This window comes from Salvelinus alpinus, chromosome 27, assembly GCF_045679555.1.
Source record: "Salvelinus alpinus chromosome 27, SLU_Salpinus.1, whole genome shotgun sequence".
Taxonomy (NCBI): Eukaryota; Metazoa; Chordata; class Actinopteri; order Salmoniformes; family Salmonidae; genus Salvelinus; species Salvelinus alpinus.
Genome location: NC_092112.1, coordinates 25450625 through 25472816, shown reverse-complemented (window position 1 = coordinate 25472816; position 22192 = coordinate 25450625). Strand labels below are relative to the sequence as shown.

At 40.4% G+C, this 22192-nt stretch overlaps 1 protein-coding gene across 24 annotated transcripts in view; it reads left to right on the top strand.

Moving 5' to 3' along the window:
* The first annotated feature begins 6674 nt into the window (after positions 1–6674).
* LOC139556243 (receptor-type tyrosine-protein phosphatase kappa-like) overlaps positions 6675–22192 on the top strand; it is a 181807-nt gene continuing 166289 nt past the window's right edge. For 9 of the 24 annotated variants that reach the window (XM_071369930.1, XM_071369928.1, XM_071369933.1 and 6 more), the window contains exons 1-2: positions 6678–6882; positions 8995–9018. In XM_071369930.1, the coding sequence (XP_071226031.1) occupies positions 6810–6882; positions 8995–9018 (97 nt within the window). In that variant the 5' untranslated portion in view covers positions 6678–6809. Of the gene's footprint in view, positions 6883–8994; positions 9019–22192 lie in introns of all 24 variants that reach the window. The other 15 variants (XM_071369917.1, XM_071369914.1, XM_071369918.1 and 12 more) reach the window with 5 other exon arrangements.

The following is a 22192-nucleotide window of genomic DNA, read 5'->3' as shown; positions in this document are numbered from 1 at the left end:
CTTTAAGTGGTCTCGAACACAACACTGGTATTTACATTATTATAGTGAGGGACAAAGTGTAAACTATATATGTGCAGTGCTGTGCTTCTTACTTACCTTAATGAAGGTCATTGAGAATTTATTGTAGTAGTTCTTACACTCTTTTAGAGGCTTGTGGTTGATATTTGGAGTGATCTGTATTCCAATTATGCAGGATAGAAAATAGAGCTGGCCATTTATTGTGTAAGATCACTCTCACTGCTATCACTCAATATGTTTTTCTGGCATTATTAATTGCACAGGTCACACTCCACCAATTCCATGTGAATGGTCTCATTCCTGGTATGTGGTCATGGTGATGAAACTCTAATTTAGGAACAGTTATATTCTTGAATATTAGATTATAGAAGCTGCATTTAAAAGAGAATCAGCTACAGCTTTTGAAAGGACAGGTTGAGATCATTAACAATGTGAACATGAGAAGTGTGGACAGTTGGACTGCCTCTTATAGAGAGACATTGTAGGAAACCTTGGACTCTTCCAGTATAACGTGAGATCTCTTCTGGAAGAACACAATCTTTCTGGGTGCTGCACTGGACTGGGGTAATGAGCATTAGCTGTTGCTATGGTCAGGTTTATAGATGCAAAAGCATATTCTAGTGTGACTCCTTCACACAGTTTGATTATCTGAGCAGCATTTATATTCTCTGTAAAGTAATGCTGTTTAATGAATTCTGTATGATTAAAGGTTTGGTAATGAAGTGTGCTATCTGTGACGCTGTCCACTGTAGATGGAAATCAATACAAGAGCAGAGAGCTAACAACTTATCTCAGCATCAAATTACCTGCCAATGCTGTAGGCCCGTCTTTGTCAATTCCTTCAGTCCTCCGTGCTGTAGATTGTGTGGAGATATCCCACTGGGCACACACTGGTTGAATCAACGTTGTTCCCACGTCATTTGAACAAAATTAAGTGGAACCAACTTGAAATACATGTTGAATTGACGTCTGTGCTCAGTGGGATAGGAACACATTGTAATGTATATAAGCATCGTGATAATGTTATTTCAGGCAATTCGTCTGAGCATCATCACAGACACACCCATTACAAGATCAGCAGGTCATTGTTATTCACCATCAGCTGTGCCAATTGGCAGATAGGATACAGGAACTGGATTTCTCTTATGCCACCATTCTGCATCAGAGAGATTGACACTGCTGACATAAAATAATTACAGAAAAGGAACTACAAAGGACAAGTTAACTTTCCCAACTTTTGGAATGCTAGATCAATATCAAATGCAATTAAAAGGCAAACTAAAAAGAGACAAAGCACATTACACACACCAATAAATCAAGGGTAGAGCAAAGAGTATGCTTTGTCTAGTTTTATAAATTGTATACAATAAAGTCAAGGGCATATAGGCCTAGTAAGATCATGTATTTTTGGAAGTCGAAAGGAATTTTGGCCAGGAATTCCATTGTTGCCGTAAAGTCTGGTACCAGTACAGGCGAGCGCATTTACGACTGTTTTAATAACCCTTGTTTAAAAAAAATGATTTAGCACATTTATGCCGCCACAATCATTTCTGAGAATGTTAGATTATGCTTTAGCGATACAAATTAATTTAGATCTGAGCTAGGGTTGCAATCACAGGGTCATACCACAGCTCCATTAATTACATTGATAAAGGAAAGCTTGACACAGAGACATAAAGCTACACAACAGGCCTTTGTGTTCCTACTCTCTTTTCGCTTCTGTGACACTGTTAGTCTTCTTTATTACTCCTATGTGTACCTGTCAGTCAGGTCTCCTCCTGGGGGTTCTTGGAGACTTGGATCAAGTGTGATTGATGATACATACAGTGGCTTGGTTTTCATTACGAGCCAGAGAGGTGGCTGAAGTCATTTCAGGAGACCTGCCATTGAGGACATGAGGTCGTCCACTCATACGTGTACATTGCTAGAAGTGAAGGAGAGAGGCTTCACAAAAATGTTGGTTAAATTAATAAACGTTCCATGATCTTATATCCAATTACATATTTATAAGTCTAACTAATTACTCACTTGACAGCACTGAGTAACACTCCACATCAGAAAAATGTATTCTAAGACAATAAACACATATAGTACTTTTCTGTAATAACCAGCGACGGTTGGAGATTTAATTGAGAGGGCTTGGTTTTTGCTGTAGCACCTGGCTACCACAGTGTCTGATTCCCAGTTTCTATGCCTGTGTTATTTCCTCCAGGGCTCTGTTGTGGGGGATATAACTCTGTTCCTGGTCCAACTTCGCCCCAAGGCCCCCTGTCTGTGGCCACGACTGTGCCACAGACAGCACACCACACTGAGCACACCACACTGAGCCAACACCAAGGGGCATTACTATACCTCCAACAGCAGGATGTTTTCTCCATTCCCCTGGGTGATTAAATGCACTATACACACCTACAGTTGAAGTCGGAAGTTTACATACACCTTAGCCAAATACATTTAAACTCAGTTTTTCCACAATTCCTGACATTTAATCCTAGTAAAAATTCCCTGTCTTAGGTCAGTTAGGATCACCACTTTATTTTAAGAATGTGTAACTTCAGAATAATAGTAGAGATAATGATTTATTTCAGATTTAGTTTCTTTCATTCCCAGAGGATCAGAAGTTTACATACACTCCATTAGTATTTGGTAGCATTGCCTTTAAATGGTTTAACTTGGGTCAAACGTTTCGTGTAGCCTTCCACAAGCTTCGCATAATAAGTTGGGTGAATTTTGTCCCATTCCTCCTGACAGAGCTGGTGTAACTGAGTCAGGTTTGTAGGTCTCTTTGCTCGCAGCCGCTTTTTCAGTTCTGCCCACAAATATTCTATGGGATTGAGGTCAGGGCTTTGTGATGGCCACTCCAATACCTTGACTTTGTTGTCCTTAAGCCATTTTGCCACAACTTTGGAAGTATGCTTGGGGTCATTGTCCATTTGGAAGACCCATTTGCGACCATGCTTTAACTTCCTGACTGATGTCTTGAGATGTTGCTTCAATATATCCACATCATTTTCAGACCTCATTATGCCATCTATTTTGTGAAGTGCACCAGTCCCTCCTGCAGCAAAGCACCCCCACAACATGATGCTGCCACCCCCGTGCTTCACCTTTGGGATGGTGTTCTTCGACTTGAAAGCCCCCCCTTTTCCCTCCAAACATAACAATGGTCATTATGGCCAAACAGTCATATTTTTGTTTCATCAGACCAGAGGACATTTCTCCAAAAAGTACGATCTCTGTCCCCATGTGCAGTTGCAAACCGTAGTCTGGCTTTTTTATGGCGGTTTTGGAGCAGTGGCTTCTTCCTTGCTGAGCGGCCTTTCAGGTTATGTCGATATAGGACCCGTTTTACTGTGGATATAGATACTTTTGTACCTGTTTCCTCCAGCATCTTCACAAGGTCCTTTGCTGTTGTTCTGGGATTGATTTGCACTTTTTGCACCAAAGTATGTTCATCTCTAGGAGACAGAATGTGTCTCCTTCCTGAGCAGTTTGACAGCTGCGTGGTCCCATGGTGTTTATACTTGCGCACTATTGTTTGTACAGGTGAACGTGGTACCTTCAGGCGTTTGGAAACTGCTCCCAAGGATGAACCAGACTTGTGGAGGTCTACACGTTTTTTTCTGAGGTCTTGGCTGATTTCTTTTGATTTTCACATGATGTCACGCAAAGAGGCACTGAGGTTGAAGTTAGGCCTTGAAATACATCCACAGGTACACCTTCAATTGACTCAAATTATGTCAATTAGCCTATCAGAAGCTTCTCAAGCCATGACATATTTTCTGTTTAAAGGCACAGTCAACTTAATGTATATAAACTTCAGACCCACTGGAATTGTGATACAGTGAATTATAAGTGAAATAATCTGTCTGTTAACAATTGTTGGAAAAATGACTTGCGTCATGCACAAAGTAGATGTCCTAACCCACTTGCCAAAACTATAGTTTGTTAACAAGAAATTTGTGGAGTGGTTGAAAAATGAGTTTTAATGATTCCAACCTAAGTGTATGTAAACTTCAGACTTCAACTGTAAGTGTAGACTTCTTTAGAAATTCAACAGCACCAACAACACTGTGTTGTTAAGATAAACATCTTGATCCTTTGACTAGTGTATGTTCATTGCCTCAAAACATTATCTTATGTTGCTGTGAAAACATATTACATATCTGTGACATCCTCCTTGGATGTCTGAACACACCACTCAGTCGCTGTAATAGAACATTAACATACTTGTCCAGCAAGTATATGGGGAGTAATTATTCATCCCTATGCAGTTTACATGTATACACTTTTTAAGACATTTGTCATTTTTATGTACATGTTCATTCAATCGTTGTAAAGTGTGTGCCTGCATGAATACGCTAGCGTGTCTGTGTGTGGGTGCTGTCTCAACCACTATGTCATCCTTAAAATGCAAATACTTGGTCATAGTGCTTACCTGCCACGTAATCATAAGGATTGGGTATGAAAGCATCAGAATGTAAACAAAAGCAATGTAAAAAGACAACAAACTCTGATATGAAACAAGATTACTTAAGAGATGAAACAAACACGACAAACGACAAAAGGAAATGAATATGATTAAGATTGATGTTGAGAAAATGGTTGGCATTGACATGTCTTTTCTTCATAAACATTGCTGTTATTGCTGGGAGTATTTATGTTTCCGTGTCAAAGTCTTACAGCTGGACTGCTTTGGTGTGACTCTGGAGGCTCCGGTTTCTAATCAGTTCAGTCACATTATTGTTTATTATTTATTGTTATATAAAAGGGATTTTACTTTACTCCAAATTATCATAAATACAATACAACAAATGTATACATTCAACTCATTGTCAACTCATTGATGATGTGCTGAAATGCCTTGTGGTATTTCAGGCGGAGAATTCTATGATACTGTATTGTGTTGTGTATAACATATTGTGACATTCTGAAGGGTGTGGTCTGTTGTGCTCATCCAGCCATGCATTCTTTACACATCATGCTTGAAAACATTGGTTCAAATAGCCATGAGCCTGCATATCAGTCTGGGAAATAAAACAAGCCCATTGAAATGCACCATGTGATGTCAAACAAAGCAGTAACCATCCAAATCTCATGAATATCGTCACAGAAATAAAGTAGCCTGCCCATATTTGCTGTGCTTCAGCTAGTCTTGAGGCTACCGTACAGCTGAACTACCTGTAAATACTCATTACTACCGTCTTATTACTAATTATTTCATGTCAATTAATTGATTGAAAAGTCAAACATTAGCCTATATTTGCTTGCTGACTGGATGTGAAATCATTTAATCTATGACTGCTCGTCTGAATTTTCCTAGTGAGGAAAATAGCAATTTTAATGAGCATGGCCTACCTACAGCCCTCTAGAACTCTACACTCTTTCTATCAAAAGGGATGTTTGAAGAGTTGGTTTATGTTTCTTTCCCTTTTATTTAGTGAATACCGAGGCCTGACCTGCAACCTTGAGCACCGTTAACACATTCACTGTGTTGTCTGCTTGGCTCTTTCTTTCTTTTCCCCGTTCTTTCAAACTTTGTCTCGATTCGTCAATCCAAATAGTTTTCCTCTGTGTGTTTCAGAAAGAGCAAAGCAGGGTTATTTGGTAAGTGTTGCAAGGCAAGAGCAGAGCTGACTATGCTGTCCAAACATTTTTGACACCTGAGTTTGGCACCTTCCAAAGGCTCTTCGGCCCACCCACCCTTCGCAGGGAGATGCAGAAGCAGTTTGATCTCAGCTGTTTACATGGCAGCCAGGCCTGCTTCTCAAACCCTCACTGAAGAGTCAGTGAGTCTCATTGGAGCAGAGCTGAACTGAGCATCAAGTATGGTAAGCCTAGTCTGACAGACTCACAGACTCACTGTCTATGGTGTATAATTATAAGCCCAGATTAAATACAATCAGGTTACATTTCCTCTCTCCTTACATCTCTCTATCATGTCACTATCAGACTGACTTGACACCCATGAAGGCACGAAGGCAGCAAATTGTCAGCAGTCATCCTCAAGTCTCCTAAAAGGGACCAATACATAGAGATAAGTACTTCCTATGAATTAATGGAAGAGTAAAGTAAATTGCCGCTGTTGCGTGATTGGTATGCTACTGTAATCAGGGATTTCGAGGTTTGATATCTGCTTAATCTGCAACGCATATTTACAATTCAAATCAAGTCCCTATAGTGTCTACAGAGGGATTCTACTGAGTTATTACAAGTAAACTACCCGTCCAATAAGAAAACAGCTCACTCTGCAACTTTAATTCCTCCCCTTTTCTTTTCATGAGACACATCTATGATTCCCCCCTCCAGTAAACAGGTGGAACATAGTGCCACTCGTGCACCACTCTCTATGAATTATATATTGGTGATAAGTGACACTGTCCTTGTGGATGGGTCACAAGTAATATTCAGTTTTTACTGAATGCATTTCTTGGAGCTACTAATCCATAGGCAACATACTCATTAAATTCAGGTTAATCAACAATTTAATGCAACCGAAATTCAACTGGACACACTTTATGTTCCGTTGGAGAGAAAAAGACGCATGCAACCTAAGCGGTTATAGCGCTTTGCCGACATTAGGGGGAGCCTGCAGTCGATCTCAGAGCACCTAGTCTGAGCAGAGCCGTTTGAATAGCGGACAATACTGACGTCATGGACTTTCTTTCCACTCACGGAGAAACAAAGTAGGCTGTCCGCGAGAGTGAAGCGGTGAGAATGGAGCGCTGGAATCCACAGGAATAATTCGCGTCTCGAACTGCTTTAAAACTTAAAAAACTCTGTAAACAAACATGGATACGTGTAGACTTGGCTTCATACTACTCTACTTTTCAATTCTAAGCGTTGGGGCTCAATTCACGACAGGTAAGGATCTTTAAACCTTTATGTGAAAGAAACTATAGACGCGGAGCAGAGGAAAGTTGGTGGTAATGTTTGAGTTGGAGTAATTTAAATCAAGGTGTGCGTTGTTACATTTTGTTGATCCGGAAAAAAAGTTATATGCAAAATATACCTTTGCAAATTATGTTAATCTTTCTGCAAATGTTTCTCGAATCAATACTCCTAAATCGGGTCAGATTCCTGCCGTGGCTTTATTGCAGGTAGACTAATAGAGAGCAAATTTGCGTTCAAAATATACGGTTACGTCCCAGAATGTTGACTGGTCCTTGAACGAAAGTATTTGAGACCATCCTTTCGTGGTTGCATGCATCCGTATGTAGCATATTTGAGAAGTTCTCGGATCCATGATTTCTGCTTGATCACAACATTGAATTGGTCTGTATGGACACTTCGATCATGTTACCTGAAATATGGCATGGTATGGTTGTACAGTAATGAGCAACAATAAAAACGGAGATGGAACCATACAATACAGAATTACAAAGTTACTCTCAGGTTTACATTTCTTTTTGTATTCCTCGCAATGCTTTTCACCTTCAGTTACAACACTTTCATCTAAATTGACAAAACTGTTGTTCTTCAATAAGTTCTTCAAATAAACAACCAGTTTTAATGGTTAAACCACTAATTCAAACGACTTATTTCTTGTAGTCTAATGTATACGCGTACTACTAGACTATTTGGAATGGTCAAACATATTATTTTTTTCTCTTGTGTAAATGAAATCCGATACTGTTGACGTCTCCTCTCATACCTTGTCCCAGGGGCCTTGGAAAAACTGCAGGAGGTGGAGTCCTGTTGTCTATAAACATTTAAATGGCTAATTCCAACCAAACCTGTGAAATGCTATCTGTCATTTTAAATATATGTAAATTCAATTTCCTCGAAGTCCCAATCACTTTGGATTTATTTTTAATAATTGATCTCTCATCTGCATTGCAATCTGTCTCTCTTAGTTTTGAAAGAATTAGCACGTTTTTGAAATACCCATTCCATACAGTCTTTTAAAAATTGTATCATCATGGTATGTCTAATAAATGACTGTGTTCATGAAAATAACTAAAACATTTTAAAATGTATTTCCCTGAGCCTCCTTTTGCCATTAAAAAAAATGAAGCTCAGTCTGATCTTGTTGGCCTGTTAATACATATTTTTATTTATTTACTTACATAGCCCTGATTGGCAGATAGGATCGTCTAGAGCCTACCCGCTTACACCTTCATAGTAGGAAGATACATATGCAAATAAAACATGACTAGTCATGATTAACTAGATCTGATTGTGAGGTCATGATCTGGGCTAAAAACTCCATTCCACCTGAACAGGATGAAATTCCAGGATTTTCCCCCCAAACATCTCTTACAGAAAAAGGGGGGTTTTAATAATCATTTTCAGTGTTATTTTGACTTCATAGTGTGGAAGGGGCGGCAGGTAGCCTAGTGGTTAGAGCGTTGGTCAATTAACCGAAAGGTTGCTGGATCGAATCCCCGAGCTGACAAGGTAAAAATCTGTCGTTCACACCTGAACAAGGCAGTTAACCCACTGTTCCCCGGTAGGCCGTCATTGTAAATAAGAATTTGTTCTTAACTGACTTGCCTGGTTAAATAAAGGTTAAATAAAAAAGTATCATAAAGTGAAACTGTAAAATCTCATGCACTGCCCCTTTAAGAATCTGATTTGTTCAGATATTTAGCTCATAATCATTAGCCACTGCCTCTATACCCCTTTTTATTGCTGATTAACAGAGGGCCTCCATAAGTCTTTCTCTACAAAGCGCATACACACATTCCTTACCTGCATCATCAGATTAATTCACCACGGGGGGGGGGGGGGGTACAGCTGTTTATATTCATCAGAAAGTCTTAACCATGGATTAATACATTAGAGTAATCAAAAAAACAGGATGACAAATGGGCAAATTACACATTTTGGAGATTGATTTGTAAATGATGTGATTATGAAATGAACTAGAAGATCACTTTACATTTCATAAAGCAATGCTGCTCTGCGATGAAAAGACACAAATCGGTGTGCTAATCCACTTATATATTTTCTGTTGCTTCCATCTGGCCGCAGCGCAAATGGGACAACCGGTGAAGGGTGAGTTACTGAGCTGTGCTGTCATTCGACAGGAGCCCCTGTCCTGATTCAATGTGACCTGATGACTCCTGGCTGTTGTACTATGCCACCTTGAATGCGCAATATGGTCTCTGTGCAGCTGTCTCACTGTAGCTCTGTTAATGGCCCTTTCTCCAGAAAAGGCTAGTTCTGCTCTCACACGATTTGGGACAATAAACCACTGCATGTAAGAGGTTAACTCGATTCTTTCTTGTAAAATGGACACTTTTCAAACCTTTGCTGGCTACAGTTCACATGAAGTTGGCCAAATACCACACATTCATTTAGTTGTGATGTGTGTGTGCAATAACATGAAATAACTCCAGTTGTTACGGAGTCTTTTTAAATTATATTTATCTGCAGTTACCATTTAGTATTTGCTTTGTAATATCTCTGTGGTTGCCTAAGTAACAGAGTAGCAAACTAATTTATTTGCTCACCTATCAGAAAATCAGGTGCGAATGACTCTTGGGAGAGATGGCCATTAACCAAAAGGTAGATGCTGCAGGAGAGGAACAGCTGTTACTGGGTGAGATGTATTCAAAATGGACCCCTAATTAGAAGAACACTATTCAGGCTTTCATATGGTCAGTCAGCACTAGCAAGAACAAGCCTAACCTCAGTCTTATTGGTTGATCTGACAAACAATTAATTGTAATACTTTTATTTCCAGTACCTTTGTCTTTGATCTTTGTGACTTGGGCACAGGAGAGTGAGTATTTTCAGTTGCTCCAAGGCCTAATGGGGTATCCTTCACTACATCTCAGCTTCCAGTTTTTCATGCACACAACTTTTCCCAAGAACATGTTTACTGCATGCTTTGTCCAGTGTTTCCATCTTGGTCTGGTTTAAAAAAGGCAACATGGTTTTGTAAAATGACCATGCCCCCTCAGTAAAACATAGGTCATAGTAGACCATGGTCTAGTGAGTGAGGCAATACAGAGGAACATCTACCCCCTTCTATTCAATAACAATAAGACTCCTCTAAGAGCGGAAGTTGCTGACGACTCAGAGCAGCACAAGGAGTCTTATATCTTAGTTTTATTAGACTACAGGTTAGGCGACAGTGAGAGAAGTTGCTTATCTTAGCACCTGCGAGAGAAATGTATGTTTTTTTTATGTGTAGCCTCAACAAAATCTATTTGCAGCCAGGTATTGTTCCCTTCATTTTCTGAAGCTTTAGATTATGCATGGTGAATCAATACCTGACAAAATGTGTCAAGTGATTTTGCAACGGTATGGATTTTAAATGTAGTTTTCCTCAAAATCAGCAGCCTCCGTATCATTTCTCTTATTTATTTATTTATTCAGACTTGCACTTGTAAATGTTTTGTCAGCATGTTATCCATCTGCCAGTTTTTCTCGGGATTACGAATTAATAAGCAAGTTTGTTCTTGTTTTAAACCCGACAGATGTGTTAAACACAGGCCTACCTCCTTGAATAACGCATCCAATGACCCTTTTACCATACAGCATCAAATGTCTGTGGTTTTTCCAAGGCCCTGGGCTCTAAGTGTTTATTTGGCCCCAGGAGGTGCCCACTCAGACAGATGTATTCTGAACTGGACTAATAGGAGCATTTCATTCCTGTTCAGGCCCACTACAACACGGGCTCTAGGCCCTTTGTAACACGCAAGACAAGAAAGGCCTTGTGGAGTTGCACTTGAAGCTCTGCATGGGAGGACAGTGTGTCTGCTCTGAGCATGCATCATGCTCCTGTCTACTTGGTATTTGGGACATGGAGAGATGTTCTGCAATTGTTTGTGTTCCCGGCCCCAGTGAATGTCTCAGACCCCAGTTATCCCCAGTCTTTGTCATCACAGCATTTTGGAGATTAAATCCGTAATGGCATTTCTGGTGGTCTATTCTGATGCCTGCCCTTAAGCTTCTTTTGAAAGCTGACTGGACTTTTTCTAAGAGGAGAGTGGGAGAGAAAACGAAACCTCTGATAGATTAGATTTTTGGTATTTTGGCTTTTTTTGTTCTGGTTGGAGTGTTTAAGGAGATCTAGTACTGCTACCGAGTCAATGTACAAGGTGGTTGAGGTGATATGTACATGTAGGTAGGGGTAAAATGTATTAGGCATTCAGGATTGATAATAAATAGAGTAGCAGCAGTGAAAGTGTGTGTGTGGCGTCAATATGCATGTGTGTGAGCGTATGTAGTCTGTGTGTGTTGGAGTATCAGTGTAGTGTTGGAGTATCAGTGTAGTATGTGTGAGTGTGTGGGTAGAGTCCAGTGAGTGTGCATAGAGCCGGTGCAAGAGAGTCAGTGCAAATAAAAAGGGGGTCAATGCAAATAGTCAGGGTAGCCATTTGATTAACTGTTCAGCAGTCTTGGGGTTAGAAGCTGTTCAGGAGCCTTTTGGACCCAAACTTGGCGCTCCGGTACCGCTTGCCTTGCAGTAGTAGAGAGAACAGTCTATGACTTGTGTGGCCCTGTGATAATGAGTCGGTGAACATATCTAATAGTCATGGGGCGAGTTGATCAGATTTTTTCAAATGAAAATCAACGGGGAAGCCATCAGGGCCTGGGGCCTTGCCACTTTGCATTAACTTTAGACCCTTTGTTATCTCATCAAGTTGCAGAGGGTTGTCCAGAACTTTACTCATGTCCATATCAATGGATGGGATATCCAAGTTATCTAAAAAGTTGTCCATAGCCGTATTATCTGATGGGGGTTCGGATTTGTAGAGGTTACAATAAAATGACATGAAAGTTGAATTAATATTAGATGGATCACTTGTACAATTACGAGAGGAGTCATATACCTGAGAGAGAAGATGAGATGCTGACTGGCGTTTAAATTGGTGTGACAAAAGGCGACTGGCCTTGTCACCATATTCGTAGTACGTCCCCTTTGTTTGTTGTAACAGAAACTCTGCTTTATCAGTGGGAAGAAGATTAAATTGAGTTTGAAGTTTCAGCCTCTCTGCGTATAGTTCAGGGGATGGTGAAGTTGAATATTGCCGGTCTTTTTCCAAGATTGAGTCCACCAATTCCTGATGTTTCAGTTTTCTTTGTTTGACATAATGAGCATTGTAAGAAATTATCTTTCCCCGTAACACAGCCTTGAAACTTTCCCAAAGAATAGAAGGGGAGGTGTCATCATTTTTATTTGTTTGAATGAATACATCTATATTGGTCGAAATAAAGTCACAGAATTCTTTGATAGACAATAGAGTTGTGTTAAATCTCCAATTTGACTGTTTTTTTGCATTCGGAGTAAGTGCTAAGTCCAGAATGTGGGGGGAATGGTCCGAAATCACTATCGCAGAATATTCTGTAGTTTCAATTGAGGGGAGAAGGGCTCTATCTAAAAAAGTAGTCTATGCGTGAGTAGGCTTGATGAACATGAGAAAAGTAGGTATTTTGTGACCGGTGGAGGAAGTGCCATGGATCAACACAACCCATTTGGGTCATGAATGTAGAAAGAACTTTTGCCATCCCGCAAGGAGTAAGTGTTCTGAGATTAGACCGGTCAAGTCTTGGTTCAATAACCCATTTAAGGTCCCCGCCGAAGATGAGGCGGTGGGTGTCAAGATTAGGGAGAGAGGCTAAAAGAGATGTCATAAATCTAGTGTCATCCCAGTTAGAGGAGCAAACATTCGCAAGTACTACAGGGGTTTGGAAGAGGGTGCTACTAACTATTGTATAACGTCCTCCAGGATCTGAAATTATCTGTGAGGGTGAAAACTGTACTCGTTTGTGAATCACTATTGCTGTTCCCCTGGCTTTTCTGTTAAAATTAGAATGAAAAACCTGTCGAACCCATGCTTTACGCAATCTAGTATGGTTGTTAACACATAGGTGCGTTTCTTGAAGAAATGCGATATCAGTATTCAGGCTCTTCAGATGTGAAAATACTCTGGAGCGCTTAACTTCTTGCAACTATAGGGGGTGCTGTTCCGCATTAGCATATTTGTGTCTCCAAATTAAACTGCCTCGTGCTAAATTCTTGATCGTACAATATGCATATTATTGTTATTATTGGATAGAAAACACCTTCTAGTTTCTATAGAAGTTGGAATTTTGTCTCTGAGTGGTACAGAACAATATCTACAGCACTTTTCATGACAGGGGTCAGATTTCAGAAATTTTTACCCCTGATCTGGAGTCTGTTTTTAAGGCGACAGTGAATGCTATGAAGAAACCGACACTGCCTACGTCTTCCTCTGGGTGTCTGTACGTCATCACGTTTTGAATGGAGTCTATTGCACAATCCCAGCCATTATAAAACCACAAAATGTATAGGGACCGCCCTTTCTCGTCGCGCGCCTGAAGCGTGAAGGACATCGGACTTGCCTCATTCCAAATCCTTGTCTAACCAGCAATATTTCTCCGGTCATGTTTTCAGTCGTTATAGTTGTTAAAAACATCATAATGTAGTTAATTTGAACCGTTTTATAGCAATTTATATCCGTTTAGTGCGATTTTGAGGAATTTCTTTGTTGTGCACTCTGAAACTTTGGACACGTTTTGGGGTCCCGTTCGATCGTTAGTGGATATTTCGAAGGACAGAGGACATCTATCGACCAAAAGACGTTTATAACATAGAAAGGATACATTGCCCAAGAATATGATGGAAGAACAGCTCAAAGTAAGCAATATTTAATATGATAAATCGTTGTTCTGTCGAAATATTTTAAACGCATATTTCGCCATTTTGTTTGGTATAGCTTCACTTGGCGAACCCTGTATTGAAAAGTAAGGATAATTTTAAAAATGTAAATCAGCGGTTGCATTAAGAACTAATTTGTCTTTCGATTCCTGTCAACCCTGTATTTTTTAGTCAAGTATATGATTAGCTTTCGATTAAACTAGATCACTCTGAAAGCTGACGTTCCTCATTTTGAGGCTTGAGTTGTGACTATTTCCATTGTATAACCACGGTTTTGTATGGCTAAATATGCACCTTTTCGAACAAACTGTATATGTATGTTGTAAAATGATGTTACAGGAGTGTCATCGGAAGAATTCTGAGAAGGTTAGTGAAAAAATTAATATATTTTGGCGGTGATTACGTTATAGCGCTCTTTGGCTGGAATCGATGCTCTGGTAACGTTTGCACATGTGGTATGCTAACTTATCGATTTATTGTGTTTTCGCTGAAAAACGCTTAGAAAATCTGAAATATGGTCTGAAATCACAAGAACTGGGTCTTTCCATTGCTATGCTTTGTCTATTTTTATGAAATGTTTTATGATGAGTAAATTGGTCATACACGTTGCTCTATCTAGTAATTCTAGTCGATTTGTGATGGTCGGTGCAATTGTAAACTGTGATTTCTACCTGAAATATGCACTTTTTTCTAACAAAAACTATCCTATACCATGAATATGTTATCAGACTGTCATCTGATGGTTTTTTTTATAGGTTATTGGCTATCAATATCTTAGTTGAGCCGAATTGGTGATAGCACCTGAAGGAGTAAGAAACTGATGGAGTTAGAATAGTGGTGTATTTTGCTAACGTGTTTAGCTAATAGATTTACATATTTTGTCTTCCCTGTAAAACATTTTAAAAATCTGAAATGGTGGCTTTATTCACAAGATCTGTATCTTTCATCTGGTGTCTTGGACTTGTGATTTAATGATATTTAGATGCTACTATCTACTTGTGAAGCTATGCTAGCTATGCTAATCAGTGTGTGGGGGGGGTGGGGGGTGATCCCGGACCCGGGGTAGAGGCTCGTGAAAGGTTAATTTGTCCCCCATAACCGCAAATGGTCCATGTCACCAGTCTGATTGGAAGCCCTAAAGTACCATCTTGACTTGTTGTTGAACTAGACATTAATCTGTATAAGAGGAGAAATCAAATGAAAAAGAGATTGAGAGAGGAGCAGCATGAGCAAAACATCTGAATAAAACATTTATAAAATCCCCCCCCCCAAAAAAAAAGTACCCCTCCCCACCATCCCAAACATAAATTAAAATGATAGTACAACACCCTTCAAAAAATAAAAAGGGAAAAATAGAAATCCTAAACTCGTCTCTATGAACGAGATGAGCAGCAGGAATTCTCTCTTACTCAGCATTCGTTGATTACCCTACATGTGCAGTGAGGTCAAACCGGCCTAGGAAAGAAGTGACATACGACCTTGAAATTTAAAAAATTTAAATATGTCAATAGGCAAGTGTACATTTTGGGTCACAGTTTAAACAACGAGTATAAACTTCAGCTTCAGTTATTGAAAAATGTTAACAGCGATCAGTGGCATTTCAATGGCCATAAAATGAATGCAGTCCGCTAGGTGTTGCCACAGGGCTGAGTAATGAGAAACGTTTTAAATTAACCAGTAGGCTATGAAAAGTGTCAGTCCCTGTATTGGTAAATTGTTAAACGTCGTTAGGAGGAAACAATTCAATAAAAGTATACAAACGGACAACTAGCATTTTGGATATGTACAATTAAGCAAACGAACCATGGGTCTAAACTCTTCAGCTAGTGCAACAATTAAACAAGAGTACAATTTGGAAGAGAGGAGTGATAGTATTAAGACTCCAATGTCATAGTGGAGTCCAAGATAAAGTGAATGTAACTCAGGACCTGTCAGTGACCAACATCACCAATCATGGCCAACATAAACCACGGTAGTTCAGAGTATCCATAAAAATAAAGAGTAAAAAATAAAATTCAAAAATTGTATATATCAAGCAGATCCCAAATGAAAAATGTATATACACAAATATTGGTGGACAGGATCAGTGTCTAACTAGCTAGTAACATTGGTATCCAAAATGACCTAAAGGATGCCAAACTGCAATGTAGGCTGTAGATTGCCATTAGTGGAGCAGCAAGTTCAAAGCCTTAGTAAAATGAAAGAAATCAAAATGCTGCGCTTTTAACAGCGATTGTCATTGTTGAAGAAACTAAGCAAGATCCACTAGAAGTTCAAAGAGCAGTGAGATAGTATAGTATGTCATTGTCAATAACAGAAGCGAGTTATGTGCTGCTTCAAACATACCTACTGTAGCTAGCAAGCTTTAGCATAGGATTGTTTAACGAGAAATGGATCGATAGATGGCCATAGATGTATGTAGCCTAGTGTCCACACGGTCACAATAACTAACGTTACTCACATAATACAGGCAGGTAAGAAATAATCCCAATTCAGGCATTCAATGTATGCGCTGTTGGTAGAAAGACTCAGCTTCTTCAGGTTAAAAAAAACATGGACCTCGCCATTAAAGGTGACATGGAGTTGGGCAGGATAAATCAGGACAAAGCGGAAACCCTTCTTGTACAGAGTGGACTTGATGTTGTTGAATGCAGCCTGTTTCTTCGCCAAGCTAGAATTGAAATCCTGGTAGAACTTGATATTGTGGCCTTGGAAAGTGATGTTCCCTTGCCCACCGAAGAACGAGCTCCTTTTCTTTGTATCAATTGAACCGCATTATGATGGGACGCGGTTGGCAGCCCGGGCAAGGTTTCGATGCAAGGCTGCGGTGGGCTCTATCGAGTTCAGGGAGATTGGGAAAAGCCTCATTGCCCAAAACTTCCTTGAACTGCTCCGCCATGAACTGGGTTGGATATCCTGTCTCAGAATCCTCTGGCAGTCCAATCATGTGGATATTCTGGCGTTTTGAACATGAAATCAAATCTTCCACTTGTAGCTGCAGAGACTTGTTGGCGGCGGCCACATCGTCAAGCCTGGTTTCCAGCGTAGTGAGTTGGTCATTGTGGCCCGAGAGCCCGGCTTCAACTTCGGCCAGTGTGGTAGCGTAAGATGCCACAGAACGCTGGATGGTTTCCATGGTTGCCTAAATTGGAGCCAGTGCAGCCAGCCATACTGCCTAACTTTCACATGATTTCGCCAGCTCTCTGACAAGGATCTCCAGTGTTATCGGGTTAACCGTATCGCCTTCAGTGAAGATGGGGTGGTAGCCATTTTAGCTGAAGTTGATTTGGTGGAATGTGACGTTTTTTCCGTTGATTTTCCAAAGCGTGTGACTTGTTTGCTCATGCTAACTTAGGTACACGCTTACTGGGTAGTAAAAATGACTTTTGAGGTCATGAGAGGTATGAATTTAGGCGATATTGAGGATTATTTACAAAAGTTGTTGAAGAGACCTTGTGTGACTTCTTTCTACATTGCTCAACCGGACGCCTCTGGTATATAGGTTCTGGATGACAGGGAGCTCAGCCCCAGTGATGTACTGGGCTGTACGCACTACCCTCTGTAGCACCTTTATGGTCAGTTGCCATACCAAGCGGTGATGCAGCCAGTCAATGTGCTCTCAGTGGTGCAACTGTAGAACCTTTTGAGGATCTGTGTGCGGAAACCACTGGCACACCCCGTTTAAATCACTTAAAATTATTCTCATTGACTCCACATACAATTTGGACGAAGTGTATTCCATGCAGGGTCTTAAACTCTACTGGGTTATAGTGTTTTATACTGGCCTGTGTTTCTCAGACAGCATGCCGTGCAAGAGGTGCATCTGACAGGTTTCACAGACATGCTGGTGAGAAAGAACAACGTTATTCCACAGTGTCTGATGATTCAAAACAGACATTCAGCCTGTCCTACCTCACACTTTCACTTCGAGTCACGACTGCAGTATACAGGCAACCAACATATATATATGCCCATCGTCTAAAATTTGGCATTTAGTGGGGCAAACAACAAAATGCTTCACAGTTGACTAGTTAATTCAAATGCTTATAGCTAAAGTGTAGGAGACTATTTGTGGCAGTGTGGAAAAGACGGTCCAATAATTGACTGTGATCAGATTACTTTATAGCCATTTGGAGATATTGAATTACTGAATATGACCTACATACAAGCTCAGTACCTCAGATTGCAAATGCTCATTCCTATTGAATGCCATGCCGTCTGCTCCTTGTGAATGACTTTTCTTTCTGTAGACATGTCTGTAGTTAATGGTTGAGTGTGTGTAGTCGACATGCTTCTACAGCATGGAGCTGCTGTGTGTGATTGACACACAGTGATCTACCCCACCACCACTTCCGTCCTCCTATCTGTCTCTCAGGTGGAGTCAAATTTCAATAAATCAATCAATCAGTAGTCTGAATATCATCTGCCTTTTAACGGCTCTATACCTGTGTCTGAAACCTCTTGAGGAATGAAGTCTCAACCTCATATTAAAGTGGAATTCTCCCACAGCCAAATCAGCTCAGGGCTGAAAACAGATAACGAAAGAACACTGTTGCCTTTTCTGTCTGAGAGGCTTCATGTTTACCCCTCAGTACATGTCTGTCTGGCACTATAATTGTCTGGATTGTTTTACAAAAGTAAAGTTAACAGTACAAACCAATTGTAATTTATTATGTAGCATTTGATATTTGACAGTTCTTCATCTTTATTTCCTCAATGTATCATTATTTCCAAGAAAATAAATAGCATTGTTAATATACTTAATCTGTTTACTGTCATTTGTAAAACCAGACAACAAAGCTTTAAGCTACACATGATCCTCATGATCACTTTTGTTGTGTTATTTGTTGAATTTAATAGGGAGGCTTTTCAGAAAAGAGGATTTGGTTGTTAAGGCAGTGCAAATTAATGTTAATGATATAGATTTGAATCATAACCCCTGTGGCCCCTCCCACCTCCCCCAGTCTTTTTTCTGCGTTGAGGTTAAGCAGACCCCCCCCCCCCCCAGGACACCCCCAGCACTTTCCTTACCCACACACTTACTTATGGAGCATTGCCTAGATTAGCCCACTCACCCACTCATAGCTGTATACAGAAAGTCATTTTTTTAATGGACTTTTTCAAGTTTTGCCTCAAGGCAAATGTTATGATAGATCTTGGTAAATGATGTGCACAGTTAGTCAGAAGCAGTAAACTGGACAAGGAAGAATGTGCTCTTGATGTAGATTAAGTTAAGATAGTCTGTCTTGGTGAGTTATGTCCAGAAGAGATATGCTTACTGTATGAATAACAGAGCCCATGGGATGTTTGTGTCCTAGGCCTCAGTTTATTTTTCCCCCTCTTGTGTGGTATATTTGACGACGTTCGAGAAAAGTAGTTCCCCCACACTTCTCTCCATGCAACTCCTAACAGGCCCCCAACTGATTCCAGTATTTGTGTTCCCAAGGTCCACTCAGGACTTCCCCCCCCCCCCACATGTGGTTTAGGTTAACCAGCTCTGTGAGTTTGAACTGAAATTAACAGGATCATTTGGGTAAAGCCAGCCATTTTGAAGGACAGAACACTGTATATTTCTGGGATAGACTAACCTTTATTCTGGAGACATGACAACTTGATTGTAGATACAATAAGGTGGAAAAAATAGAGGTTCCTAGCCCATACATGTACATTATCCTCATCTGACATAACATGGGACTGAATTTGAAGCTGTCAGACGCACCTTGGCTTAAAGCCTCATTAGTATTCTGAATGGAGGTGCGGGTGCTGGAAGTTCATCCCTTGTTTGTCAGTGACATCATTTACATCCAGCTGAGAACTTTGATAGGGTCAAGGTAACCCAGCAGGTTAACATTATCTCATGGCAGTCCATCTCTAATGAAGAAATGTGAACATCTACAGCAGCCTAGAGATGAGGGTTAAATAGCTGTGATTCTGCTGCTTGGGAGAAGCCCAATCGGATTACCCAATCAGAATTATGTCGCTTGGAAAACAATGGCTCTACCACGCTTAATGCAATGTTTCAAAGGTAGCTCATACTGTGTGTGTCGATGATGATGGAATAAAAAATGATTATTTTCACAGCTCTATTTGAAATATAATCCTGAAAGCAGTGTATTTTGTTCTAGCTCTGTTTGTATGTTAATTCTTGAAAGCCTTTTCCAATGGGGTGTTTCTTCTCCATGGATAACATTGGACTGTTGTTTCTCCTACCCCTCCTAAAGGCTGAAAACAAGCAACAGAGGAGCTGAGAAGCAGAGAAGGGAATATTTCATGTATATTGTTTCAATTCAGCATACCTCTTTGTGGACTGCCAATTCAGCAATCCTTTTGACCTTGCTCCTTTGTTCTGTGTGTGGAAATAGGAACATTTTTACTTTCAAGGCATTCCAAGTCATCTTTAAAAAAAAAAAACAGTTTTTAGGTATTTCTCAGAGGCTGTCTTTATCCTTGTTTTTTGTCTGTGAGAGTTTGTCTTCTCTGTCAGGGTCTTTTATTAAGAGGTTAAAACATTAGTGCAGAAAAAAATCTGAGGTAGAGAAATGGAAAGCATCAAACTGTTTTAAGAAGGTGATAAATTAGAGCAAAGTTCAGAGAAGTAATGCTCCAGGGTCCTGGCATTTCTGTGCCTGGGCCTCCACTCTCCATTAACATTGGCCCACATTTAACCTCGGAGTGTCATTAGGAAAATCACTCACTGTTCACTGACTTGCCCTCCTCAGAGTACTTTTGCACTAGATTAATCAGGAAATTGGCTTCTTCCTTTTCTCATTCTCTGTCTGGGCAACGTCAAGCTTGAAGGTAAGGTTTGTTGCTCAAACCTTATTGTTTGCGCCAGTTTGAGTTGTGTCAAACACATAAAACAAATGCCAAGAAAAGTCCAAAGTGAGCCAATGCTTTTCTAACGTCATTGCTGGTTCGAAATGTTTACTTGTCACGGAGCTTAAAACTGAAAACCACTAATGCTTGACATACAGTGCATTCTGGAAGTATTTCGACCCCTTAACTTTTTCCAGATGTTGTTATGTTACAGCCTTATTCTTAAATAGATTAAATTAATGTTCTTCCTCATCAATATGCACACAAAACCCCATAATGACAAAGTAAAAAATGATTTGTAGAAATGTTTGCAAATTTCTAAAAGAAAAATTACTGAAATGTCACATTTACATAAATATTCAGACCCTTTACTCAGTACTTTTGCTGAAGCACCTTCAACAGCGATTACAGCCTTGAGTCTTCTTCGAACTTGAGCTCAGGTGCATCCTGTTTCCATTGATCATCCTTGAGATGTTTATACAACTTGATTGGAGTCCACCTGTGGTAAATTCAATTGATTGGACATGATTTAGAAAGGCACAAACCTGTCTAAATAAGGTCCCACTGTTGACAGTGCATGTCAGAGCAAAACCAACCCATGAGGTTGAAGGAATTGTCCTAGAGCTCCGAGACTGATTGTGTCGTGGCACCGTTCTTGGGAAGGATACCAAAACATTTCTGAAGCATTGAAGTTCCCCAAGAACACAGTGGCCTCCATCATTCTTAAATGGAAGAAGTTTGGAACCACCAAGACTCGCCCTAGAGCTGGCCGCCTGGCCAAACTGAGGAATTGGGGGAGATGGGCCTTGGTCAGGGAGGTGACCAAGAACCCGATGGTCACTCTGATAGAGCTCCAGAGTTCCTCTGTGGAGATGGGAGAACCTTCCAGAAGGACAACCATCTCTGCAGCACTCCACCAATCAGGCCTTTATGGTAGAATGACCAGACGAGTCCACTCCTCAGGACAGGCACAGGACAGCCCGCTTTGAGTTTTCCAAAAGGCACCTAAAGGACTCTCAGACCATGAGAAACAATATTCTCTAGTTTGATGAAACCAGATTTAACTCCTTGGCCTGAATGCCAAGTGTCATGTCTGGAGGAAACTTGGCACCATCCCTACAGTGAAGCATCATTGCTGAAAACCTGCTCCAGAGCGCTCAGGACCTCAGACTGGAGGGAAGGTTCACCTTCCAACAGGACAACGACCCTAAGCACATAGCCAAGACAACGCAGGACCGTCTTCAAGACAAGTTTCTGAATGTCCTTGAGTGGCCCAGCCAGAACCCGATCAAACATCTGTGGAGAGACCTGAAAAGAGCTGTGCAGCGACACTCCCCATCCAACCTGACAAAGCTTGAGAGGATCTGCAGAGAAGAATGGCTGAAACTCCCCAAATAAAGGTGTGCCAAGCTTGCAGCATGATACTCAAGAAGACTTGAGGCTGTAATCGCTGCCAAAGCTGCTTCAACAAAGTACTGATTTAAAGGGTCTGAATACTTATGTAAATATGATATTTCAGTTTTTTTCTAAAAACCTGTTTTTGCTTTGTCATTTTTGCTTTGTCATGGGGTACTGTTTGTACATTGAGGGGAAAAAACACAATTTAATCAATTTTAGAATAAGGATGTAATGTAACAAAATGTGGAAAAAGTCAAGGGGTCTGAATGAACTCCTATGTAAGTGGATGCGGCAGAGGACTTTGGTGACAGATTAAACTCT